Below are 27,212 nucleotides of genomic sequence, written 5' to 3' on the forward strand. Positions count from 1 at the left end.
CTGCCCAAGATCTTCATCACCCACGGATTACAGAAAATTGGAGAGGTCCAAAAGACCTTCAGTAATGTTCAAATCAGGGGGAGTGATGTGTGTTGTACTCTTTTTCCTTTACCATGATTTTGTCCCAATTAAGTTTTCCTGGTAAAGTGTTAATGAGGCAACATTAAAGAACATTACAAACTCTAAATGGTTATGGCATTCAAGGGAGAGTGTTATGAACCAGATTGTGGATAGCTCATAACCAAGAGATTATGATTTGTAACCTTTTCATTTATCTATGAATGTGTAATCTTCTATATAAGTAACCTCTATGAATAAAGATAGATTTTTCCAGCTTTTACCACAGATTTCATTTTATGGGTTCCATTAGTATGTTCTTTTCGAAATTGAAACTGTATTGTTTGTTTTGTAGCGTTAGTTATGAAGAGAATAAAACTTGATTCACATAGCATTAAAGTAGATATTTAATTTAACTTTAATTATACATAAAGTACAAAAATCCTTGAATGCTTAACATATAGAACTCAAATCTCGTGACCCCGACATTTATGGAAAATATGTTCGACTTTGGAGAAATTTGAAAATAACCAACCAACAAAATTGGAAAATGAATTCAAAACATAAAAATACATACGGATTGGATCCGATTGGTAATGGCTGTAGTTTTAAAATTTTTGCTGTAGAAAAAAATCTATAGATTGTTTGATGTGGCTTTAGATTTTATTGCTGTAGAATTTTATGGAAAACACTAAACAATCACTTTGAATATTTGGCTCTGCAGAGCACTTGTACAACTGTAAGTTATTTCAAGAGCCGTGGTTTCAAAAAAAAAAATTAAAGTTTGATTGCTCTGAATTTGATGCTGTATAAATAAATAGTGCTGTGGACAGCACCTACAGTAACTACCAATCACCCCCTTACCTTTTTTTTTTTGGGAATAAGTATATTCTGATCATCTAAATAAATATTTCCTGTGAAAGAAATCTAGTCTCACGGTGATACAATGAAATCTAAAACATCCTCCTCGTTACATCCAAATTGATTAATATCCATTAATGTTACATCGAATCAAATAAATGACAATTTTTTCGAATAACCATTTTTAAGCTTTTGTCACAAAAATAGCTTTCAGAAAAAGAAAATGACCAAAATAGCTCTTTTTTATTTTGAAATTTTGAATATTTATTTTTATTTTTTAAAAATTTGAAACTCTATCCCCAGAACCCCACCCCTTAACTCTGAACTCTAATTCTAGATTAATTAACCTTAGGTAAAAATATATTTTTATCTTTTAATAAAATTTATTTTGGTCATTTTTTTATTGATATTTATTTTTGTGATAAAAACTTAAAAATAGCTATTGTATGGAATATTTTCTATTAAAAATAAATTAGATTTATTACCAAAATAAAATAAATACATTTCCACTAACAAAAACCGTCAAAGGGCAATAAAGTCAAATCAAACCAATCGGGTATATTCGCACCCATACCAAATTCCGCCACGTGTCATACTTTTGCTCTGCCTCGCTCGCCCTCTCTGTTTCTCTCTAGAAACGTAGAATCTCTCGCAAGTAAATAAACAGTCAAAAATATTAAATATATCCATCCATCACACCGCTCCTATAAAACACAAACCCAACCTCTGCTCGATCCCCATAAACACAACCGCTCTCACGAGTTTTTTTAATTATTATTACATAACTCCTCTGAATTTTCATTTAATTTTCTGTTAAAACGATGGTGAAGAACGTTCTGGTCACAGGCGGCGCTGGCTACATCGGTAGCCACACGGTGCTTCAACTTCTCAACGGAGGCTACTCCGTCGTAGTCGTCGACAATCACGACAATTCATCCGCTGTTTCTCTCCAACGCGTCAAAAAACTCGCCGGCGATAACGGAAACCGCCTCTCCTTCCACCAGGTTCCGTTCTTTTTTTTTCCTCTCTCTCGGCGAATTATGCTTTGTTGTTGGGATTTAGGAAACGTGTTCGTGAAAGGATTTTGTCTTATAAAAGTTCGTAATCAAAATATCTATGATACTGTTAAAACTGAAATTACTGTATGTATCTATGAACCGTTGATAGATTTCATTAAACGACGGACGATTAGATTATCGTGAGGAACAGGTCACCGAGTGTGGATTCCAGGGTTCTGGTTAATCTTTGTACACCATGTGGCTAGTTTGTGTGTGTATTCTTTAATTTAAAAAGAATACAGAATAAAAGCATCAACGCCATGTGAAAGAGTGTATTATAATATTATTATCATCCTCCTAAAGTGTTGTAATATTTATACATGTTGATCTGTCTTGTTGAATTGGGATGTTCTTCAAGAAGGCGAATGAGAACTTTTATCATTGCTTTATTTAATTCGCGTCTGCCATTTCTGATTTTTTTATTTTTTGTTGCCTGCAGGTGGATCTCAGAGACAGGCCTGCGCTTGAGAAGATTTTCTCTGAAACTAAGTATGATTGAAAGCTTAAACCTTTTTTTAATCTTCTAACTCTTCGAGATTACACTGTCCATATAATTGGTTTTGATGTAACATGAAATTATTATTAACAGGTTTGATGCAGTGATACACTTTGCTGGACTTAAAGCAGTAGGTGAGAGTGTGGAGAAGCCTTTGCTCTATTATAATAATAACCTTTTTGGCACTGTTATCCTTTTGGAGGTTATGTCTCAGTTCGGCTGCAAAAATGTAATTCATTCTTTCCTCTCCACCAATTGTCACCACATGGATAGAATCATTTGTTCTATCTATATTATTTTCTTCTTTTGTCTTGGTTTGGGATTCTAATGGTTAGCTTTTTACTACTCTGTTTTCCAGCTTGTGTTTTCGTCATCAGCTACTGTCTATGGCTGGCCTAAAGAAGTTCCTTGCACCGAGGAGTCCCCCATTTCTGCAACCAACCCATATGGCCGTACCAAGGTATAGTATGAGTTCATATCAAAACTCAACTGGTGATAGTGTCAGGAAACGAATCCGACTGAGATTTTTCTGGTTGTTGTTATGTTAGCTTTTCATCGAAGAGATTTGCCGGGATGTACATCGTTCTGACCCTGAGTGGAAGATCATATTGCTTAGATACTTTAACCCTGTTGGTGCACATCCTAGTGGGTACATTGGTGAAGATCCTCTTGGGGTTCCAAACAACCTCATGCCTTATGTCCAACAAGTTGCAGTTGGCCGTAGACCTCACCTCACCGTCTTTGGAACCGACTACAATACAAAGGACGGTACAGGGGTATGTATGTCTTATTGATGAAAAGAATCTTTGAATGGTTATTACATTACAATCTTCGTGATTTATCTTAACATAATATCTTTATTGTTTTTGTTTCAGGTGAGAGATTACATTCATGTGATTGATTTAGCAGATGGACATATAGCCGCTCTGCGCAAGCTGGATGATCTCAAAATCAGTAAGTTTTATCTTTAAGTTCTTGTCTGTTTCTCCTCTTCATCATGATTTGCGATGGAATCTAATCTTAAATGTTGGAAAATGGTCAGGTTGTGAGGTATACAATCTTGGAACGGGTAATGGAACATCAGTTCTAGAAATGGTTGCTGCCTTTGAGAAGGCATCCGGAAAGGTACACAAACATTGATCTGGTTTGATTAGTAGAACAATGACTTGTAGACTATCATCATTGGTTTTAACTTGACTGTTTCTGATTAGAAAATCCCTTTGGTGTTGGCTGGACGACGTCCTGGAGACGCTGAGATTGTTTACGCCTCAACCGAGAAAGCAGAACGCGAGCTAAACTGGAAGTAAGTTAAAACTTTATTTTGTCAATAGTTAAGACTAGAGGAGAAATGGCAATCTAGTTAGTAATTAGCTTTTATGAATGTCAAACATTACAATAAAGGCTTCAATCCCTCTCAGTTACATATATATATATTGAAATGGGTTTAAGATTACTAGTACACACCTAACATTTCAAATCTAATGATCTATTGTTTGGTATTGGGTGTGAATGCAGGGCTAAGTATGGGATCGAAGACATGTGTAGGGATCTATGGAACTGGGCCAGCAATAATCCTTACGGCTACGCCTCCTCCAATGGCTCCTCTTAATTCTGTTTTCCTTTTCTTTTCTCTTTGCATTAGTTTTTCATTTTTATAAACACATGAGAAAATGCTGATCAGAATCCACAGTTTACAAGGGATTACTACTACTAATCATCGTAGCCGTTCTTGATATTTAAATCGTCATTTCTACTTTTAATATATAGTTTTACTCGTTTTGTTCTATTTCTTAAAATTGATTAATGTAATCCTTCAGATGTTTTCTGTTTACTATGCAATTTCATTCCCTGTAAGTCAGTCTCCTTACCATTGTGACTTGTAATGCAATGTCCTAAAGTTACAAATATTTTGTAATTATATTTGCAATTTTCTAACTTGAGGATTCAGAAAAGAACCCAAGCTGGGTTTTTACTAGAGTTTTGCATTTGTGTTCTGTAAAGAAACACTTGTACAGTTTTGTTTAATTGCTACAAAAGTCTGGTATCAACAACGGACGGCTACGATCGAACCATCAACAGTAGAAATCGCGATCCTGCAGTTACATTTCGCCGCGATTTGATGCGTGAACAGACCCAGAACTCTAACCCGACCCGCCATCTCCAGCTTCGACTCTATTTCCACTGTTGACCCGGCCCGATTCTCCTCCCCCACCACCAACCCGGATCCAGGCCTCTGAAAATCCGCGGCGGAGATTCGAGAAGCAGAGGAAGACGCGAGCGGAAACGAATCCACGGAGAAACTAGCGTCCATCCTCTTCGTCTGACCCGGTTCGATCTCACCAGCGGGTATGAAAATGAAACCGATCCGGTTCCCGTAGTAGAAGAGCTCGATTCTGTTGTTGTAGTGAGAGAACGCCGCGCGGTTTGGGTTTCTGACGGAGGAGAGCTGGGAGTAGCTGAAGCTGACGGAGCTGTTGGCGACGGAGAACGACGGGACTTTGACGTTTGTGACGGAGATCTCGGGATCTCTCGGTCTGAAGACGGTTAGGTAAACTGTAACCGCGGCTATGATAGCAAAGACGATGAAGACGGCGGCGACCGCGCATGAAGCGAGGTTTGTTCCACCGCCAGACGAAGAAGAAGAAGGCTTCGCCATCTCAGAGTAGATGGTTGGTAGCGATGTTTTAACTGTTCCCCGGTTAGTAGGATAAGAGTTCGCCTTTAAAAAAAGAAGAAAAGCAAAAGGATACTTGTTTGGGCATAGGGATAACGTTACATTCACGTAAATTTTTTAATATTTAAAAAGAAAAGTGACGTGGCAAAGTCGGGTCGATTTAACCCGGAATGTAAACCCGTTTCGGAGTCGGACCGGATAAAACATAACGAAGGCGATTTGTTGCAGTGCTGTAGAAATGGCCTCTGTAAACACAGTCTTCTCTCTCGGCTTTCGTTCCCCAGAAAACCACAAGAAATCGATCTGGAACCGCGCGGCTTCATCGAAAACTCGATGGAGAGCTCCAATCTTAAGTCGTTCGTTTACGATTCTCTGCGAATTGAAACCTGGGCCATCTCCGAGCAATCCCGGAGGCGATGATTTCGTGACTAGGGTTTTGAAGGAGAACCCTAGCCAGGTGGAGCCTCGTTACCGAGTTAATGGAAAGCTGTACAATCCCAAGGAGAGGGAGGAGTTGAGCAAAGGCGGCGAGGCGACGAGGGGTGCGTTTGAGTTCATCAAAAGGAAGACTGAGAATGAGAAAGAGAAAGAGAGAGGCGAAGTTGTGAACGAGTCTGTTTATTTGAGTGATATTCTGAGAGAGTACAAGGGGAAGCTCTATGTCCCCGAGCAAGTTTTTGGGCAAGAGTTATCAGAGGAAGAGGAGTTTGAGAAGAGTGTGAAGGAGTTGCCTAAGATGAGTTTGGAAGATTTTAGAAAAGCTATGGAGAATGATAAGGTTAAGCTGCTTACTTCCAAGGAAGAAGCTTCTGGTGTTAGTTACAGCGGCGGATATAGAGATTTCATCGTTGATCTTAAAGAGATTCCTGGTGTCAAGAGCTTACAGAGAACCAAATGGTGAGTTTTTATTTCATTTTCTGCTGGATCTAGAGTATTGCTTTTGTTTCGTATTGATATGCTTCTTGATAGGTCCATGAGGCTTGGAGTTGGAGAAGCTCAAGCTCTTCTGAAAGAGTACAGTGGTCCTCAGTACGAAGTAGAAAGTAACATGATGACGGTGATCACTCTATAATCTTATGTCTTTTCAGAATCTGTTCACTAACTTGGAGTTAAGATTGTTTATGTATATAGAGGTTGAGTAACATATGTATTGTTATTGACTTGGTTTTGTTTTCCTGGTATTGAATGTTTATTTGCAGTCTTGGGTTGGAAAGGTGACGGACTTCCCAAACCCAGTTGCCTCTTCTATTTCGAGTAGAGTGATGGTTGAGCTGGGAATGGTGTCGGCAGTCATTGCGGCAGCTGCAGCCGTCGTTGGAGGGTTCTTAGCCTCGGCTGTGTTTGCAGTCACTAGTTTCGCCTTTGTCACTACGGTTTATGTCGTTTGGCCTATAGTAAAGCCATTCCTCAAACTGTTTATAGGCGTCTTCGTCGGTGCTATTGAAAGATCATGGGAGTACATTGCCGATGTACTCGCCGATGGGGGGATCTTCTCAAGGATTTCTGATTTCTACACATTTGGTGGTATGTCGTCAAGCGTTGAGATGCTCAAACCAATCCTGCTTGTTGTCATGACTATGGTTCTTCTTGTTCGTTTCACACTGTCACGGAGACCGAAGAACTTTAGAAAATGGGTATAATATTTGTAATCTCATAATTCATGCATTAAGATGTTTTCAGTTATATTACTTTTGCTCTCAATGACTTCTAACTTCTTTTTTTTTTGCAGGATTTATGGCAAGGCATTGCCTTTTCTCAGTCTAAAGCAGAAGCTCGTGTTGACGTAAGTTTCTGAGCAATGCACTTTTCTTCTATTGTAATACAATTTTTGGTAGAGTTTTTGATGACAACGAGTTATTATTTTTCAGGGTTCAACCGACGTTAAATTCGGTGATGTTGCAGGGATTGATGAAGCAGTTGACGAACTTCAAGAGGTAATTCTTGACCAAATTACTAGTTCAATCCTTTTTAATTCAAAACATTAATAGGGTTTTTGATGTTATCGTATGCACTTGTATTATATCTTCTAGCTTCATGAACATTCATCAAAGAAACTGATGTCATCATAATGTTTAATTTCCGTTCCTTTTGTTATACTTGCGTCAGTTCTGTATTTGTTAGCATTAAGTTAGATTTTCCTTTCATATTTGGGTTTAGAGTGCTTAGCTCTGTAGTACTGACTACTATACACCATCAAGCACAAAGTTTCATGGATTTTTTTTTTTTTTTTTTTGGTCAATACAAAATTTCATGGATTATTTTCTGTAATAGCTTGTTAGCTCGAGAGAAACCAGGAACTAAAGATTACTAACTTCTTATTGTCATTATGGTTGTTACATTTTCCTGATAGCTTGTGAAGTACTTGAAGAATCCTGACCTGTTTGATAAAATGGGAATAAAACCTCCTCATGGAGTTCTTCTGGAGGGTCCCCCGGGTTGTGGAAAGGTATGTTAATATCAATCTAAAAGATTTATTGTTGTACGTAGTGGGTAGTATTTTTGTATCTACATGCATGATACGTTTTTGTACTAGAAGTATTTTACGAAAAAATTATAATCCAACCTGCAGCTGTAACTGTTTGAGATCACCTTGTGCTGAGGTTGATGGTTGAGATTTTTGCAGAGTATGTTGGCAAATTCATAATTTATAGCTAATGCTAGAATGATCTATCATCAGTCATCACTACTGCTTAAACCTAAGACTTGTCTGAATAAATTTTGAATGTTAAGATGCTTCGATCAAGTTATTACTGATTCCCTTTTATTCGAGATCTTATAAGTTAGAACATATCAGATCTTTCATGCAATTGCCAATCATCAGTAGAACTCTTATCGTAGTTGAGTTAGCTATTTCGACAAGAATCTTTTGACAATCCAATCTCGAGCCATGTATAGCTTAACCTAACTTGATGTCTTTCGTAGACACTTGTTGCAAAAGCTATTGCGGGGGAAGCTGGTGTGCCGTTTTACCAAATGGCAGGATCTGAATTCGTTGAAGTTCTTGTTGGGGTTGGTTCAGCTCGTATCAGAGATCTGTTCAAAAGAGCTAAGGTGACTGGACAGATGTATATTTATAAACATTTCTATGCAGAAGTCTTCAACTGTATTTGAAAACATCCGTGTCCTCTGCAGGTAAATAAGCCGTCCGTTATTTTCATCGATGAAATCGATGCCTTGGCAACTCGGTATACACATTTTTCCCCTTTTATCTAAAATTTGATATAGTCACTGCCTTTCCATATGTAATTTTTAACTTGAGAGAGTTTAACTGATATATTTTTTAACATTTTGGTATTTGCTAGACGTCAAGGGATTTTCAAGGAAAACTCAGACCAGTCGTACAATGCAGCCACTCAAGAAAGAGAAACCACATTGAATCAACTACTCATCGAGCTTGATGGTTTTGACACCGGCAAAGGTGTTATTTTCCTGGGTGCCACCAATCGCAGAGATTTGTTAGATCCTGCTCTTTTACGTCCAGGTCGATTTGATCGAAAGGTTTGTTGATTTTTATGCCGAGGCCTTACTGGTTAAAACTGATATCAATTACTCCGAATCAGTGATTTACCAAACCATAATGATAAGCCTTTTGATTTTATGTTATCAGATAAGAATCCGTCCCCCTAATGCGAAAGGGAGATTGGATATTCTGAAGATTCACGCCAGCAAAGTCAAGATGTCGGATTCTGTTGACTTGTCATCGTATGCAAGTAACTTACCAGGTATAATATTTTGTTTTGCTCATGGTTTGCCTTTTACCACAGAGAACGTGTTTTCTTGGTTTGTATGAAACTTTGATCCGAGTAATCAAATACAGGATGGTCCGGAGCAAAACTGGCACAGTTGGTTCAAGAAGCTGCTCTTGTCGCAGTCAGGAAAACGCACAGCTCGATTCTCCAATCAGACATGGACGACGCTGTTGACCGACTCACTGTTGGTCCGACACGTATCGGTTTAGAATTAGGACATGAAGGTCAGTGTCGTAGAGCCACAACGGAAGTTGGAGTTGCAATCACGTCACATCTTCTATTGCGGTACGAGGATGCAAAGATTGAGCGGTGCGATCGAATCTCAATCATCCCTCGTGGTCAGACACCGTCTCAAGTTGTCTTTCATCGGCTTGACGATGAATCCTACATGTTTGGTCGTCGCCCACAACTGCTTCATCGTCTTCAGGTATTTATAATTGTCTTCGTTAAACTATTCTTTTTCCCTGTTAATTTTTTTTTTTATGTTGTAGGTGTTACTAGGAGCAAGAGCTGCAGAAGAAGTGATCTACGGATCAGATACTTCAAAGGCATCAGTAGATTATCTCTCAGATGCTTCATGGCTAGCTCGTAAAATCTTAACCATGTGAGCTCATCTTTGCACATTTTCACATTCCCTTAGTCTCCTCTAAGCTAAAAAACTTACTATTTCGGGTATCAGATGGAACTTGGAGAACCCAATGGTGATACACGGCGAACCACCACCATGGAGAAAGAGAGCTCAGTTCGTGGGACCACGCTTAGACTTCGAAGGATCTCTCTATGATGACTATGACCTCGTCGAACCGCCCATCAACTTCAACATGGATGATGAAGTTGCAGAGAGAAGCGAAGAACTCATCAGCCAAATGTATAACAAAACAGTTGCGCTCCTCAAGCAGAACCAAACCGCTCTTCTCAAAACCGTGAAGGTTCTACTGAACCAAAAGGAGATAAGTGGAGAAGCAATAGATTTCATACTTGACCATTACCCTCCTGAGACACGGTTAGATTCTCTCTTACAAGAGCAGAATCCTGGAAGTCTTCCGTTTGTCCCTGAGCATCTCCGGCGTGAATCCGACGAGTTTGTTCTCGTTAACCACTCTACCGATGTCAATGCGTCGGTATGATTCCGGTTATGTCAAACCAGCCATTCTTTGAGACCGGTTTGTAACTTTTTTGATTCTCAGTCTCTGAAGTTTCGGACTGTTGGGAACTTAATTACATTTTTAGGAATTAAAAAAAAATAAAAAATTCCGAGGAAATCGGGTTTATCAACGGACAAATGTTAGGTTCCTCTTTCAGACCACACACCAATGCATGTTCTCTCTCATTCTTCTTCCTCGTGCCCTCTTCTCCGTTTCTCCAGATACGACGAGTCATACAACCAACAATCTCTACATCTGTGTTTGTACACACGACACGGGTACAGAGCAAATTGCTCTGCTAAGAGATGGCTAGGCGCGGAAGTTGTTCGACGATTTGTCTGAATGAGAAATTTCAAAGGCAAAACAATGGTTTCAGGTTTCGGATTGTCAGATTCTCTCAAAAGGCTGATACCAATTCTATAAGAGGCAGCTTCTTTGAGCGTTCTATCTCTCTGGTTCTATTACTCTGGTGTTTCCTCTTCCTTGTGTATTGCAAGCTTGGCTACAGCCACAATCATGGAGGTAAATGTTTATCCCTTTAATTTTGAGTGTTCTTTGTCGTCCTTAATACCAAATGTGTTGCCGGAGAGATGCTATAATCATGTTCAGGTGTTAGTTAAGGAAAGTTTAATCATTGAATTTGAGCAATAATGGTAGGGCAATAGGGAAAGTGGAACACAAACAGATTTTTAAAAAATCTTGTAAACTTAGGTTATATTCCAGAGATTGCTATAATTGATTGTGACTGATCCCTTTTCATTCCAATCTCTCTGAAGAAAACTATTTATTTCACAGATAACTACACCGATGGATCACTCTCCAAGGTCCTGAATTCCACAAGGTCTAGAGATTCTTCTGTCTCCCCTCAGACAACCGGCAAGGAAAACAACTACTGTCTCCTGAGAGAAGGCCAATTACAAGATGTGTATGAGCATGTTCTTAGTAACAACGCTTTGCTTATCTGCAAAGTTGTGCAGCTACAAGATGGAAGAGGAAAGCACAAGCCCCTTGATCGCGTTGAAAACAAAAGTCTTACCCTAAATGGCTCGGGCGTGCCGTCACAGCTCTCCAATGCGACCCATTACAGGTTAGAACCAGATGGAACTGGTTATAACTACGCTTCTGCTATGAAGGGAGCAAAAGTAGTGGACCAAAACAAGGAAGCCAAAGGAGCTAGCAATGTCCTTGGCAAAGATCATGATAAGTATCTAAGAAACCCTTGTTCTGTCTCAAATAAATATGTCGTGATCGAACTCGCGGAGGAGACGCTGGTTGACACGGTGAGAGTTGCAAACTTTGAGCACTACTCTTCCAATCTCAAAGAGTTTAGCTTGTCGGGGAGTCTAAGTTACCCAACGGATACGTGGACTCATGCCGGGAGGTTTGTAGCTGCAAATGCTAAGCAGGTTCAGACATTCCGTCTCCAGGAACCTAAATGGCTGAGATATCTTAAACTGAGCTTGATTAGCCACTATGGGTCTGAGTTTTACTGTACGTTGAGTGTTGTGGAGGTCTTTGGCATCGATGCTCTTGAGCAAATGGTTGAAGATCTGTTTGTTGGGTCAGAGACTCTTCCCAGTAAGCCAGCTCTGCTGGAACTGAATCATGAAGAGAAAACCGCTGATGAAAGGCAAGACGGGGAAGTGAAAAGCAACGCCACAGATCAGATTGGGAAAGAAACTGACGGTCAGAAGAAGAAAGATGTTGTTGTGAAGACTATTAACATCGTGGGAGACAAGAAATATGAAGTTAGGGAGAAGCACAACGTATTGAAGCTGTTGATGCAGAAAGTGAAACTGATTGAGATGAATTTATCGGTTGTTGAGGACTCTGTGAAGACGATGAATGACAAGGAAAGAGAGGTTAGCTTGGAGATGAAGAGAACCATTATGCTTGTAGAGAGAAGCAAAGCTGAAATCAAAGAGATCACAGAGTGGAAAGAGAAGATGGTAAACTCTGTTCCCTTCCTCTTTTGTAGGCCTCAAGGTTCTTAAGTCTTTGTCAGTTAATGAATTTGAATATTCTTTTGAGCAGGATAAGGAGCTTAGAGACCTAGAGCTATGGAAAACTCTTGTAGTTTCACGTGTAGAATCGTTGGCTAGAGGAAACAATGCATTGAGGTCAGTGGCTCCCTTTTATGTTCCTAAATAAGCTTATCGCATGGCTGGAGATGGTTTTTTCTAAGTTCTTGTTACTTGGAATCAGGTTGGATGTAGAGAAGATTGAGAGAGAGCAAGCAAACCTAGAGAGCAAAGAGCTTGGAGTTCTGTTGATAAGTCTCTTTCTCGTGTTCTTAGCAACGGTTCGGTTGCTCTCAAGGCGACTCTGGGCGTTTCTGGGGATGTCTTTTACGGATAAAATGGGATCGCTATGGCCAGATAGCGGTTGGGTCATGATACTGCTTAGTAGCAGCATCATGATTTTTATTACTTTGCTTTCTTAGTTAGTTTAGGTGTCAGGCTTAGTTTTTTTTTTTTTAACATTGCCTTGCTACTCAAGTATTGTAGCCCTTAGGATTAGGAATTATTAAGGAGGATTCATTGATAATAAATTAGAAAATCATCGCCCCAAAAATCAGTTATCAGATTGGATGTAGCCCTTTTGTTTTATGACTTAGTGTTTAAACCTTGATGGCTACGGTGGTACTGCGTTTGAATCAGATCACCTTCAATTTCATTGCTGAATCTCCACAACTTTTCTGAGGTGAACGGCGAGATCACATAGGGAGGGACGTTTAACAATATGTCTTAAAACATGTTCCAGGTTATAAAAAGGGATCAAAACAACACTTGCAAAAACAAATAAATTAACAAACAACAAATGATTCAAACTTAAATTAGTTTTACAAAACACTATAACAACAACACCATCACCTAATCAGTCTACATAAAACTAATTAACTTATATTCAAAAGAAGAATAAATAATGTCAAATCAAAATAGTATAAATTACAAACTATATTATAACACGAACTTACTCACAAATTAAAGTTTCAAATGACTGATTTTATACTGCCAGAAAAATAACCAAGACCATCCTATCACAACAAGAGGACTAGCCATAATCCATATTCCTCGCTACAACATAAGGGAATTATCAACTAAAAATTGAATTTTTTTTTTTTTTTGGTAAATTGAATTCTGTTATGTATGACACAAATTAACAAATTATATAGTGTAAGTTAATTTAGATGTAACAAGAGACATCAAAGGATTTATGTATGCTTTAATATATACTATATATATGTACTCCCTCTATTTTTCTTTAAATGACGTTCTGGAAATTATCACATAAATTAAGGCATTCAATATAATTCATTTTATATCCTTCATTAATGGATTATTATGTCTCGTAAAACACATGGAATAGAGTAAATTTAAGGGTAAATATAGTCCTTTGTCATTTTATTTTGCATTGCTTTCCGTAAACGTCAAATATACCGAAACAAAACCATTGTTCCAAAACGTCATTTATAAGAAAACGGAGGAGTATTAATTTTTGAATGGCATTTAAGGATTTATGTTTCTCTTATGCCTTCTTTGTTGCACTTTTTCAAAAGGAAATAAACGGACAACGGGTTGTCCCATATGTATCGGATCGAGTATTAAATCGAACATGAAAATTTTATTAATGCACCCGTAAGAAGGTATGCTTATATTTTCTATTACAACTGATCCTTTTGGTTACATAATTAATAAACTCAGTGTAGAATGAGCTTAAACCATCATATATTTGGTGCTAAAAGAGTCTTTATTTTATATAAGAAATTGAGTATTTAGATAGAATAACTATGAAATATACGATAAATTTTCTAATTTATTTTTATATAAATTGTATATACAAATACCTTATGCATGTATTCATTAACTATAGAGTTGTTATTTTTTTTATTATGTATGGCTCTTTTTAATTGATTGTAAACAAAAAAAATTGGAAAAATTATATTTTATAAGTTTGATTATAGATAAATCTGCAGCAGCCAAAAGTTAAACATACTTCTAACATTGAGGATGAATCATCATTATAAATTGTGTTGATTTTTAGGTGTTTTCTTGTTAATGAAATTCGAGACCTAATAAATACTACTAACCGTTCTTTTAACTTTAAATAAGACCTATACAATGGCGTTTTTGTAGTAGCCAACAGATCCAGGACGATGGGACTCGGAGATTTGCACCTACGAAATCTGACGAACTGTAAAGACTACTCAAATATCCTACGGCTAGGAGAATCTCACAGTATAAGTCAAATAAGTCAACGTCATTTGGGGCAAACGTGAGGAACAAAGATCCCACTTATTCCGGAAGTTTTTGTATTCTAGTTTAATTAGTAGTTTATTAAATATAATAATAATAGCAGCAACGACCAATAACATTTCAATGTATATGTTTATTTATCCGGCTGCTATAATCAATTTACAATAAGTGGTCCCTCCCATTCTATTTTACAATACATTTTTATAAAATGCTGTTAATTCATCTTGGATTAAAAAAACTTACTTTATCTTTGAATATGTTTTCATAATTTCTTATTTTTGATATTATGTTGCATCACCACTAAATTTTTTTAATAACTATATATAGTATTGGGTAATATAACAAAAAGTTATATGTACTCCAAAATGGTTAGATCAATGATATACAAAAGATTACATGCACCATGTTTTTCTTAACACTTTGTTTTACTGAAAGTTATTTGAACATAATAGATCATACAAGAAATTAGATAGAATCATAACAAGCTATTTTATTTACAATGTGCTTAAATGAGTGAAAAGTTTATTTTTTTGATCTAGTTTATTTTTTTGATCTATATTGAAACTTTGAATCCTGAGAACATAAATCTCTGTATCTAAATCTTTTATATATATTCTCTAAAAACCTATAAAGTTTTCTAGTTCAGGTTCAGGAGATCGCGCATATTCTTTGCTAGAAATGTAAACGCATATATTTAAATTTTTTTCGGACTTTAGTATTTATGCGTTGTAACTTGTAAGATATATTTTTTGTGAACGCGAAAAACAAGAAATCAGAGATGATGTTACTTTTATCTCTAATAAGTTGTTCTTACTTATATGAATTCGTTATTATTCTACGAATTTCTTCTACAAACCTAGTAGTAAGATTGAAATTTACTTTCTTTTTAGGGTTACAACTTTGTTCTACTTTTCATTTTTGAAAAATAAATGTTAAAAATATTTTTTCTATGTAAAAACTAATTGTGTTCTATGAAAAGATTAATTAATATAATATGTTATATAATAAATTTATGTAATATGTTTTATTATTTAATTTAATATATGATATACATCTGATCATACTTGTACCAATTTGAGATCAAATCAAATGTGTAGATATATATTAGGCCACGAAACATTCAAATAGTTGGTCTCCACATGGCTGAGCAAACTCTATTTTTGTCCAGCCAATCATATGCTAGTTCCTCTATTCCTTTCAATTTTATTTTAATTTATATTTACATATATGTGCTAATTATGTTTTAATATCTCCATTCACAATTATTTTCCATGTACAGTTAGCGTGTGCAGAAAAACAATGTGGTTAACGTATAAATTATTGCATATTTCGGAGCATTTCATTTGACTATAAATCTAGCTACCGGTAGAGTGTTGTTGTTCACACGTATAAAATCTTACTAAATTATTATTTGCATCTTATTCCAGTTTTTATACGCATCTTAGGATCCTCTTTAATTAATAACGAAACATTTGATTAAAAAACCACATTTCACGGTAAGATTACTTGTTCAACTATAATTCCAATGTCAATATCGGATTAAAGGAAATTTTATGATGCGAAATGTGACCCTTGAGTCCTTGACTCTTAAGATGGGGCTAAGGGACACTTTGATTGAATAACATGTTAAACCACACACACACACGAGCATATACATAATACAAAGTACAGTCCATTATGTAAAATTACAGGTGTCAAGCAATAAAGCTACTTATACAAAATTCTATTTCCAACCATTGTGGTGCAATAATGACTAGTGTGAAGACAATCATACACACAAATCCTTAGTTTGATTGGCAATATTTCTCCTTTTTGTACAATTTTATGATATATAGAAATTTAAATTTGATTTGGGATTATATTTAAAGGCCAAATTAATTATGATTTTTTTGTGCAACATAAAAATTTCGTTAAAATGTTTAAAGGGGCCCAATAACTGGGGTTACATGAGAGGATATTTAGGTTTTGCGAGCTGGTCAGCAGACCTATTTTCAGTACGTGGAGTGAAATCAAAACGACAAGAAGAGAAAGGGGAAACATGGGAGAAAGAGAGAGATTCGATATCAGAGAGAACATCGAAGAGTTTCATCTTATATTTTCTTTGAGAGATTGCTTGAACAAGCGCTTGTGATTCTGGTCAAAGACAGATGTGGGTGATGTTGATAGATGCTGCGTATAGTAGGGCTCCTCTAATAGCTAGGGCTTCAGCCATGATCTGTGAGGAAACATGCTCTAGCGAAATCGATTTGTGATAAAGCTCGGTTCCAGAGTGATCAGAGAAAATCCAGGCTAGGCCCCTGAACAAAACTTCTAAGACGCATCAGTGTTGCAATAACCGACGTGTGCAGAGGTCGCCAGAGATCGAGGCAAACGGGTTAAAGGTGGTGTCTTTAGGGCAGCGAGAGGTCGATTGGGTTGGAATGTTTCCATTCCTTCATAGCACAAATAGCTTGAGGAGGATTTCTTGAGGGGTAGACGATCGGTTCTCAAACATGAGCTTATTTCTTGAAATCCCGAGGTTCAAGAACATCCAAGGGAACAAGTTACCGAAGACGCCCACTGGGAAGGTTTGTGCTATGAAGGAATGGAAAAATCCCACCGTAGGAAGCAAACAAGTTACCCAAGACGCCCACTGGGAACAAGTAATAATCAATCGCACCGTGGGAAGGTCGTTGTAGTATAGTGGTAAGTATTCCCGCCTGTCACGCGGGTGACCCGAGATCGATCCCCGGCAACGGTGCCAAATTTGATATGCTCAAATTAACCTTCAAGCTACTCTCTCAAATAAGAGGTTAGATGTAGTACTTGAGGATTGTATCCACAGAGACTCGATATCTCACACAATAGACTTTAGCTTCAGACTATGCTAGGTCAAATAATATATAAAGCAATAAATAATAAAGAAGTAAATTAGGAGTTTGTTTGTGATGGAAAGATGGTTGCTAGACTTAGGGGTTCAATCAGGTTATTATGACTCTATCTATAGATGCTAGGATTGATCCTAGAACTCGATATCTAATGCAAAAGACATCCAGCTCTCGATGCGAGTCTAATCTATTGACTAAGTCTTTGTTCCAGCTCTCGCATGCAAATAAGGAATGAGCATCGATCGATGCTATTGAGCTAGCGCCAATCGATGCTTCCTCAGACAAGTATTAACGCTCAGATCGATAATGTTCAACTAAATTCCTAGACCAACTCTCGTATGCGCCTAGGTATCTAATCCAGCAGGATTTGAGTTCCATTAATTGATTGCACTTTCATGCCTCTCAATTGTCCTATGATTATAGGTTCAAGTAATTACTCATACTCTCGTGCTATTCCAACTACTCTAGATCCTAGTATTACAAGCCACCCTGGTGTAAGATCTATAGTTAACCTAACAATCCTATAATTCAGAAGTTCATTCAAAACCCTAGAAAATCCTTAAACCTAGCAGTGGATCTACTCAGACATGATAGCTGTCACCGAAATCATAGATAAATAGATGCAATAGAATAAATAATAAAACCAAAACCAAAACCAATGGAGTTCCAAGAGGACTCTGAAGGAGTTCCTCTCTACTCTCCAACCGTAAAACTAAGAACAATGAATAGAATAAAGAGTAGCCGTCAACAATGGTTTAGAAAATACATAAATAGGGTTTTAGGTCGTCCATGGGTATTCTGGTAATTTGTGGTTACTTCTGGGCTTAAGTCAGTCTTGAAATATATTCGGCCCGCATTATGGCATCAACGTTGATCGACACCAAGGCTGTGTTGTCGATCGACGTTCCTTCATCTCCTCGACAGCTTTCTATTGCGAGGCAGACTGACCACTCTTCAGTAAAACGAGCATAACTTCTGATCTAACTGTTGGGTTGACCTCAAACCGGTGGCATTGGAAATCTAACTCAAAGATATATCTTGTGTCAAAATATGGGCTCAATCCCACCGGGAAGATCTCCATCCATAGCTAAATATCTGACGTGTCTGTGCAGTTTTGCACATAAAAAAGATCCATAATCACCAAAGTTCTCCAGAACGTACCTGAACCTGAAAACACTCTAAAACATACTACAAACACATATAATAGTCTCTAAAAATCTATATACCATGGTTAAAAACAGGTAAAATCCATGGTATATCAAGGAAGCGTCTTCCAAAGATAAGAAACTCCGAGGGATGGTTTGAAGGAGGTCTCTGATGTAATGGTTAGCTCATAAGACCAAGGTCCTAACTTCCAAGTTTCCTTCGCGAATTTGCAGTGGAACAGAATGTGATCTATCGAGTCTAGTTCTCCACATCGTACGCATGATGTGTTTGTCAGGAGGCCTCTCCTTTTCAAATTTTCACCAGATAGTACGACATTCTGAGCTACCCTTCAGAGAAAGAACTTCAATTTTGGCAGAAGAGGTGGGTTCCAGATTAGCTTCTTTAAATTCCAGTCGACATCCACATTAGTAGAGAGGCTGCTTCCAGCTTGTTCTAGTGAGAAGTAACCAGACTTAACTGAGTACGCTCTCGTCTTCATTAGTGGTCAGACATAAGATTCTTGGGCTCCCAAAATACTTGGCCGGATCACCAAAATGTGTGATGCAAGCTCCGGGAGAAGAGTGTTTATGCGCTGTAAGTTCCACTTTCAGGTTTCTCTTGTGAGAATGTCAGAAATCATTAGATCCTTGTTGATGATGAAGAGTGGTCCGTGTGGTTTCAGGTTAGTTTCCTTGTCGATCCAAGAGTCATTCCAAAGATTTGTAGTCTTTCCATCTCCGATAACTTTCTGTAACTAAATTTCATTAAGCTTTTTAATACCCAAACTTTTTTACTACCCAATTTAATACCACAACTAATTATTTTGTTCATTTTAATACACAAATTTTTAAACTGTACCTCTTTTAATATTCAAACTTTGTTTATTTTAATTGTAAATAATGATAAGCTTCATATGATACTTAAAAATCTCCAAATTATAAGAAAACAAATTTAAAATTTAAAATTTTATTTTAAGATTTAGGAAAGAAGATAAATAGATTAGGGAGAAAATTTAAAATTTAATTTTGCAGTAAAATAAATAAATTTGTTTTCTGTTTCAGAAAACAAACTAAATTCATTATTTAAAATTAAAACTTTTATACAAAATTTAAGATTAAACACATTTAGTTACTTTTATTTCTCAAATAGAAAATAAATTAGAATTTTCTGATTTTTTTTGTAAAATTTTGAGATTTTTTTTTTTTTTGAAATTTAGTATTATTTTTAATTAAAATAAACAAATTTTGGATATTAAAATGGGTATAGTAGTAAAATTTTGTATATTAAAATGATTAAAATAATTAGTTGGGGTACTAAACTGGGTAACAAAAAAATTTAGGTATTAAAAAGCTTAACAAAATTTACTTGAGATATTTTTATAAAAATATTTTTTAGGTTAAATATCCTTGTACATATATTTGTTTTAATAAATGTTGCACCTAGAATGGTAACAACGGATTAAGCGGAGGATAAGCGGATTGAGTACTGCGGTACGGTTTAACTGTGGTTTGTATAAGAAAACACACACTGCAGAACAATTGCGGTTTGCCTAACATAAGCGGTTCAAAACAAAATATGAATGGTGATATGTATAATGAATAGTGTATATACAGGACAAATATGATATATTTATATTTTACAAACTAAAAAATAAGTGATACTAATATAATTTATAAATATATATTATTTTAAAATAATTTATATATCTGAAATATGCTATTAATGATATTTTATAGCCAATATCTTATTATTATTTTTTGAAAATTATAATCACTTAGTTGTTTTTAAACAAAAATAATTTAAGTTTGCTATTTAAAAATAAAAATATAGTTAAATCAATATCAAAATTTTACTATTGAATCTTTCTTATGTAATTTTTAAAATAATATATCATTCTCCGAATTTGTGCAGTTTATTCTCGTCACTATTATTTTTAATTTTTTAATTTTGCTAAAGAATATATGTTTATAACCAAAAGAATTAAATTCAACTTATAAACATGACTAGTATAAAGTTATTTGTTAAAATAGGTGAAGGTAATAATTTATCTCTTATTAATTATAAATTAAAAATTTAAAGTTCGTAGTGGAATTTGGAAATTAATATGTAAGTTTTTTTGATAAAAGTATGTAAGCAGTTAAATTAATTTATAAAAATAAATATAATTTTAAATTTTATATGAATATGAAATTTAATATCATTTTACTGAGATTTTATAGTATGAAATTTAATATCATTTTACTGAGATTTTATTGTCGGTATTTTATTTTATTGTTAAAACTTATAATGCAGTAGTATCATTTTAAAAGTTGATAAATATTATAATTAGTATTTAATAATTTTTGTAATACATTAATCATTAAAATGTGTGTAAATAATAAGAACTATGTATTTTAGTATTTATATATTCTGTAAATCATACTAAACTTTTATCTGGAAATAAGATGGTATAATAAATCAGGGAACACAAAAAATGATTTTTGTGTATTTTTACTTGAAAACAATTTATTTATTAAACAACTAATAATGCAAAGTTAATTAAAAATACAATTTCACTTCTGAGAGAAATTTTATTGAATATGCATATGTTGTGAATATAATATCAAATTCAGTGTTCAATTATTGGGACTATTACCGCCAATATCATAATTTTTTGTTTAGGCTTTAACCAAAAATAAATAAATTCTATCGAATAGTAAAAGAAACACACCATTTTAGCTTTTTGTTTTCTTAGGTGCATAATTCCTCTAAACAGTTCTACTTATGTACCGCACCCATCTATTTTTTTTTTTTAGAGAAAATGTTTTTTACACACTATAAAGTAGGTTGAATGGTGACCACTCTCTACTCCCGCATGGCGGAATAGGTGGACCGCATTAAACATTCAATACCCATACTACAAATGGTAACAATGGATTAAGCAGTGCGGATCAAGCGGATAATATGATGCGATACGGTTCAAGTGTAGTTTTAGAGAAAGCAGAACGTGTGCTGTTTAACTTAAAAAAAGGTGCGGGACAAAGTTTGAATGGTTATGGTATGCGGTACGGAACAAATATTTGAAAGGTAAAACTGCTTTTACAAAAAACTAAGTAAATTATATTTGAAACTTTAAATCTGATTTTATCTTATAAATTTAAATTATGTTAATATGTAAAAATGAAATATGTATGTATATATAACACATACAATATTAATAATTTTGTAACATTTTTAAAAAAATATTAAATATAAAATACTAAATAATAAATATTAGGAATTAAGGTTATTAATACTCATGTAAAGATAATTTATGCATATTATATAAAGAAAATATTGATCGTTAAATATGTGTCTTTGCATTTTTAGTAATAAAAATAATAAAACACGGTTTTGTACAATAATATACCTCCAACAACAAAAAAAACCTCCAACCACACCATTTTACTATCTTTTCATAAACATGTGTTTATGAAAACTAATAGAAAAAATATATGCTGAATGGTTACATATATAAAGAAAATATTGATTGTACGTCCCTCTTTCTTTTTTAGTTTAATTTTTTTTTATGAAAACTATTAGACAAAATATATGCTGAATGGTTACATAATTTCTTTCCGCAATGTGTGGTTCTCATCCCACTCCAAAACATTCACAAACCTATGCTTTCACTACAACAAAACAACAAGGATACTGAGGGAAAAAATCGTCGGAATTTCGTCGGAATAACGTTATTCCGACGACATATCGACGAAACAAGTCCTCGGAAATAATTCCTCGGAATTTTTTCTTTCCTCGGAAATCCCTCGGAATTTTCCGACGGAATTCCGAGGAAACAAATTTCCGAGGAAATTCCGAGAATCACTAGTTTGTCGGAAATCTCTTCGGAATATACCGAGGGAGAACTTCGTCGAGATATTTCCTCGGAAGTTCATCAGTCGATGCGTTTTTGGACATATATCCATCGATCGATCCGTTTATAAAAAAACGTTCGTAATATACCGAGGGACATCTTCCTCGGAATATTCCAAGGAACATGTCCCTCGGAATATTCCGAGGAACATGTCCCTCGGAATATTCCGAGGAACATGTCCCTCGATATATTCAGAGGAACATGTCCCTCGGTATATTCCGAGGAAAGGTGTCCCTCGGTATATTCCGAGGAAGATGTCCGTCGGTATATTCCGAACGTTTTTTATAAACAGATCGAGCGATGGATATATGTCCAAAAACGCATCGATCGATCGAGTAAAAATATAATTAATTTCCTCGGAATGTAAAAAATATTATTATTTTTTTTAAAAAATAAAATTTTTAAAATTAAAATTGAAATCATATTAATTAATATTCAAAGTTTCACAAATAAAAATAAAACATTCCGAGTTTTTGGAAAAAAAAAAATTACGGGTCTGGCACGTCCGGGAACACCTCGTTCGGGTACATCCTCTGCATCATCTCCATCATTTGCTGGTTCAGCCTCCTCTGTGCCTCATAGCCCGCCTGTTGAGCCTCCATCTGGGTCTCCAACAAAGATATGCGATCATCCTTGTCCTTCAAGGATGCTGTCGAGGCCGGGTCTGATCATCATGAGACCTGTAAATTAAAAAAAAATATTTAATAAATACAGAAATATATAAATTAATTTTTAAAAAAAAAAAATCCCAAATAATTTAATCACAAAAAAAAGATTTATAGATATTAAAAATATTTAATAAATATATAAAAATAGTTCTAATAAACAAGAAATAGTTTTAATAAATAAAAAATAGTTTAATAATTACAAAAAATAGTTTTAATAATATATATATATATATATATATATTAAAAATATTTTTAAATCCCAAATAATAGTTTTTAATCACAAAAAAGTTTTATAGATATTAAAAATGTTTTGTAAAATCCAAAAAATCGAATTTATATACAAAAAAGATTTTGTAAAATCCAAAAAATCGAATTTATATAGAAAAATCGTTTTGTAAAATACAAAAATCGATTTTATATACAAAAATCGATTTTATAAATACAAAAAAATAAAAAAATTATAAAAAAATTCTAAATCAATTCAACAAAACAAATTATTCAACCGAATCACAATTCTAAACCTATTATATAACCAAATCACAATCATAACCAATCACCCTAACAAAAATCTATCAAAACTAAACAAAAACCTAACAAATAGAACCTAAGAGAGTGGGATAGGGTCCTTACATGATTTGTGTAAGAGAAGGGGGAGATCGCCGGAGATATCGTCGGATTTCAGGGGGAAATCGCCGGAGAGAAGAGAGGAGTCGCGCAGAGGAAGAAGAGAGAAATGGGAAAGAAGAAGGGGCTCGTGGTTATAAAACATAGGGTCCGACGGACATTATCCGTCGGAATTCCGTCGGAATTCTAATTTCAATTTTTGCGAAATATTTGCCCGGTAAAATGAAAATATTCCGAGGAAATACCGAGGAACTAGTGTTTGGGGTTTCAAAACATCAATTTTTTTTTCCGTATTTTATTTCTTATACAATTGTAATGCATACCATTGAGGATTCTATGTATAGATGAGCATAAACCATGAAATAACAAATTTCAAAACTAATTGAAAGTATTCCCTTTACCGTTCATTAAAAGGTATAAGTGTTTCTCTTATATTGTGGGATTTCGTTCATACAATCGGAAAAGTGTTAATTATACGGTAAGGAACAAATTTTTGACTTCATAATGAACGTAAGACACTTAATAATGGTTATATAGGTGTTATTCAAACCGCAAAACGTTGTTTTCAGTTTAAAAACCCTATTTCCTCGGAATTTCCTCGGATTATTCCGAGGGAATTCCGAGGAAACCCTTTTCTTCCTCGGAATTCCGTCGGAATATTCCGAGGAAATTCCGAGGAACTAGTGTTTAGGGTTTCAATACGTCAATTTTTTTTAAACGGATTGATCGATGGATATATGTACCAAAACGCATCGATCGATCACTAAGATGGACCAAAGCGTAACAATGTGATCGATCGATTAGATTATCCCATCGATCGATCGAGAATCTCAAGCGTTCCTCAGAATGTCCTCGGAAAATCTTGTAAGTTTTTTTATAAACGGATCGATCGATGGATATATGTCCGAAAACGCATCGATCGATCACTAAGATGGACCAAAGCGTAACAATGTGATCGATCGATTAGATTATCCCATCGATCGATCGAGAATCTCAAGCGTTCCTCGGAATGTCCTCGGAAAATCTTGTAAGTTTTTTTATAAACGGATCGATCGATGGATATATATCCGAAAACGCATCGATCGATCACTAAGATGGACCAAAGCGTAACAAGGTGATCGATCGATTAGATTATTTCATCGATGGATCGAACAAAATCTCGGGAGCCTTTTTTTAAACGCATCGATCGATCCGTATTTGTACAAAAACGCATCGATCGATGCGTGTGCGGGAAACAGAATTATAAGAGGGAGGATGAAGATATGGAGTGAATGAAGAGGAAGATGACTGCTTGTATTTATAGTTTAAATCCTGCCGACAGACCGAGGAAATTCCGACGGAATTCTGACGCCAACGGCTAGTTCGTCGGAATTTCCTCGGAATTTTGTAAAATCCCCCAACGGCTATAATATTTCCTCGGAATTCATCGGTTTTTTCCGAGGAACACATTTTTCCTCAGAATTTCCTCGGAATATTCCGACGGATTGATATTTCCTCGGAATTCCGTCGGTATATTCCGAAGAAATTCCGAGGAAACCAAATTTTGTGTTTCCTCGGAAATTCCTCGGGATATTCCGAGGATTTCATTTTCCGTCGGAATGTCCGTCAGAATACCGCTGTTTTCTTGTAGTGTTTACATTATACAATATTCACACAATCACGCTTTTATAATTATTATATAGTATCATACTATCATAGTTAAAGATTCTGACCTAACCTTCATTTTTTTTCTAGTTCTTCCAATACATGGAAAATTAGTTCGATCATTTAATCTGTTTCATGTTTATTAAAAATAAGATTAAGCGTAGAGCAATATGTTTTGTTTGGGATGGATTTTGACTATAAAAATCATGAATCACGTTGTAAGAGATGGACACAAGACCAATATACAGAGAAACTTGCAACTTGCTACTTCTCACAGAGCTCCTGAGGATCGAGGAACACCTCTTGTCTAATGTTTTTCCAGAGAACAATCCACTGGCCACTGCCAATCCACACTTACAAGGGCAATTGTCTTGTCTAATGTTTTTTACTAATTATTGAGTAATGAGTGCAAAGTTGTTAACAATATATAAGCCTAGAAAGAAATTATGAATCCTGTGGATAATAATCATAATCACTAATCCTCCACATGCAAAAGAAATGTTTCACTAATCAAGCATCTTGAACACGTCACAGACGGTAGCAAAAATTCAAACAATACTTTTCTATGTTTAAGAATACAATTTCTTTTAAATTCCTGCTCCGTTGTTCCCTGATTCTCATAAAACATTCTCAAATTTAAGATGAAACTCTTTATTTGAGCATATTCCATGCTTCAAGCTCTCTGTAACTGTGAGCAAACACGTACGAGTCGTTTTCTGCAACATGTTTTTTTTATATATAGAGATGTAAGCAGGGAATATGCCATCAAAAAGATGTAGGGAATATTTCCTCTTTTCTTCGAAGATTCACTGACTTGTTTCTCTTAACTTCTTGCTGGTGAATCACCAAGTAATGTTGATGATTTTGAAGACAAAAAAAAATACACGACAATGATATGTACGTCGCATTTTCCCCGAAATTAGCAATAAATTTTAAAAATAAAGACGACGTTTCTTAAAATCTACACAAAAGATATGACCAATGAAAATTGTCAAGTGGAATGCCTCATACTTAGCCCTACGACGGATCCGGATATCCGAAAAATTTAGGGTATCCGGATCCGGATCCGTCGGATCCGTGGATTTAATATCCGGATCGGATCCGTGGATTTAATATCCGGATCCGGATTCGTGGTTTCCGGATATCCGGGTTTCGGATATCCGTCTCGATATTCTATTATCCGCGGATATCCGGATCCAGATCCGGATCCGTAAAAATAATTAAAAATAATTTTTTTAACAAAAAATACTAATTTTTTTAATATAATACATAAATTAAATATTTATAAATATATTTATATATGTTTATAATATTGTAAAAACTAAAATGTAATATTATAAGATTAATTCATGTATAAATATTAATATATCAAATATAAATATTAATAAAATTTAAAAATTTAATGTATTTTAAAAATACGGATCCGGATCCGGATATCCGGACCTAAAAATTAAGATATCCGGATCCGGATTCGGTTTGCACTGATCCAAGATTTTACTATCCGGATTCGGATCCGGGCACCCCGGATATCCTATTTTCGGAGCGGATCCGGAGCGGATCTCGGATCGAATCCGGATCTCGGATAATAAGTCCCATTCCTAACAACAACTCTTTTTTTGTTTAACGTACTATCAGTAACCTTCTCGACTGGCTAGAGGGTTATAAACCGAAGTAGATATAAATGGACGAATTATGGAAATCACCTTATCGTTGACAAATAAAAAATAAAAAATGGAAATCACTTTATAAATCTATAACTAGATTTTGATCCGCGCAACCGTGCAGGTGTTTGTTTTCACTTTTCTATACATAAATTATTGTTTTTAAACATTAGTGGTATATATTTTTAACGTTAATCATATACTTAAATGTTTATATAACTATTTCAAATACAATAATTTTATAATTTACATGTTATAATTAATCAATTATTTAAAACCGTATGTATTTTCACTTCTTATTATATATTTATTTTATTTTATTTGCATTTAGTTATTAAGCAAATTAATATATTCATGATAAAACATATTTGAAAATTATTTTGTATTTAATTTATGCTAAATTATGACCTGTGT

At 35.1% G+C, this 27,212-nt stretch overlaps 4 protein-coding genes across 5 annotated transcripts; 3 read left to right on the top strand and 1 right to left on the bottom strand.

Moving 5' to 3' along the window:
• Nucleotides 1-1,576: 1,576 nt before the first annotated feature.
• LOC106441598 (UDP-glucose 4-epimerase 2) lies at nucleotides 1,577-4,326 on the top strand. Its single transcript, XM_013883402.3, has 9 exons — nucleotides 1,577-1,922; nucleotides 2,416-2,465; nucleotides 2,566-2,701; nucleotides 2,831-2,932; nucleotides 3,021-3,248; nucleotides 3,348-3,426; nucleotides 3,515-3,597; nucleotides 3,684-3,775; nucleotides 3,988-4,326. Exons 1-9 carry the CDS (start codon nucleotides 1,740-1,742, stop codon nucleotides 4,079-4,081), a joined length of 1,047 nt encoding a protein of 348 aa, XP_013738856.1. The 5' UTR covers nucleotides 1,577-1,739; the 3' UTR covers nucleotides 4,082-4,326.
• Nucleotides 4,327-4,415: 89 nt separating this feature from the next.
• Nucleotides 4,416-5,128, bottom strand: LOC106376001. The gene has a single exon (XM_013816037.3). The coding sequence runs from the start codon at nucleotides 5,126-5,128 to the stop codon at nucleotides 4,517-4,519; it is 612 nt and encodes a 203-aa protein (XP_013671491.3). The 3' UTR covers nucleotides 4,416-4,516.
• A 95-nt stretch (nucleotides 5,129-5,223) lies between these two features.
• LOC106375998 (probable inactive ATP-dependent zinc metalloprotease FTSHI 1, chloroplastic) lies at nucleotides 5,224-10,170 on the top strand. Its single transcript, XM_013816034.3, has 13 exons — nucleotides 5,224-6,043; nucleotides 6,116-6,203; nucleotides 6,346-6,780; nucleotides 6,876-6,929; nucleotides 7,015-7,080; nucleotides 7,497-7,592; nucleotides 8,069-8,197; nucleotides 8,279-8,331; nucleotides 8,449-8,644; nucleotides 8,754-8,868; nucleotides 8,964-9,322; nucleotides 9,387-9,499; nucleotides 9,575-10,170. The coding sequence occupies exons 1-13, from the start codon at nucleotides 5,385-5,387 to the stop codon at nucleotides 10,020-10,022; spliced, it is 2,811 nt and encodes a 936-aa protein (XP_013671488.2). The 5' UTR covers nucleotides 5,224-5,384; the 3' UTR covers nucleotides 10,023-10,170.
• A 153-nt stretch (nucleotides 10,171-10,323) lies between these two features.
• Nucleotides 10,324-12,728, top strand: LOC106441593 (SUN domain-containing protein 5-like). Of its 2 annotated transcripts, XM_048744120.1 has the most exons (5): nucleotides 10,324-10,562; nucleotides 10,836-11,044; nucleotides 11,075-11,989; nucleotides 12,075-12,160; nucleotides 12,246-12,728. In XM_048744120.1, exons 1-5 carry the CDS (start codon nucleotides 10,346-10,348, stop codon nucleotides 12,481-12,483), a joined length of 1,665 nt encoding a protein of 554 aa, XP_048600077.1. In that variant the 5' UTR covers nucleotides 10,324-10,345; the 3' UTR covers nucleotides 12,484-12,728. The 2 variants fall into 2 exon arrangements, with proteins under 2 accessions (XP_048600077.1, XP_013738851.2); XM_013883397.3 differs by having other exon boundaries at nucleotides 10,836-11,989.
• The last annotated feature ends 14,484 nt before the right edge of the window (nucleotides 12,729-27,212 follow it).

The sequence above is a fragment of the Brassica napus genome, chromosome C1 (genome assembly GCF_020379485.1).
Source record: "Brassica napus cultivar Da-Ae chromosome C1, Da-Ae, whole genome shotgun sequence".
NCBI classification, from domain to species: Eukaryota; Viridiplantae; Streptophyta; class Magnoliopsida; order Brassicales; family Brassicaceae; genus Brassica; species Brassica napus.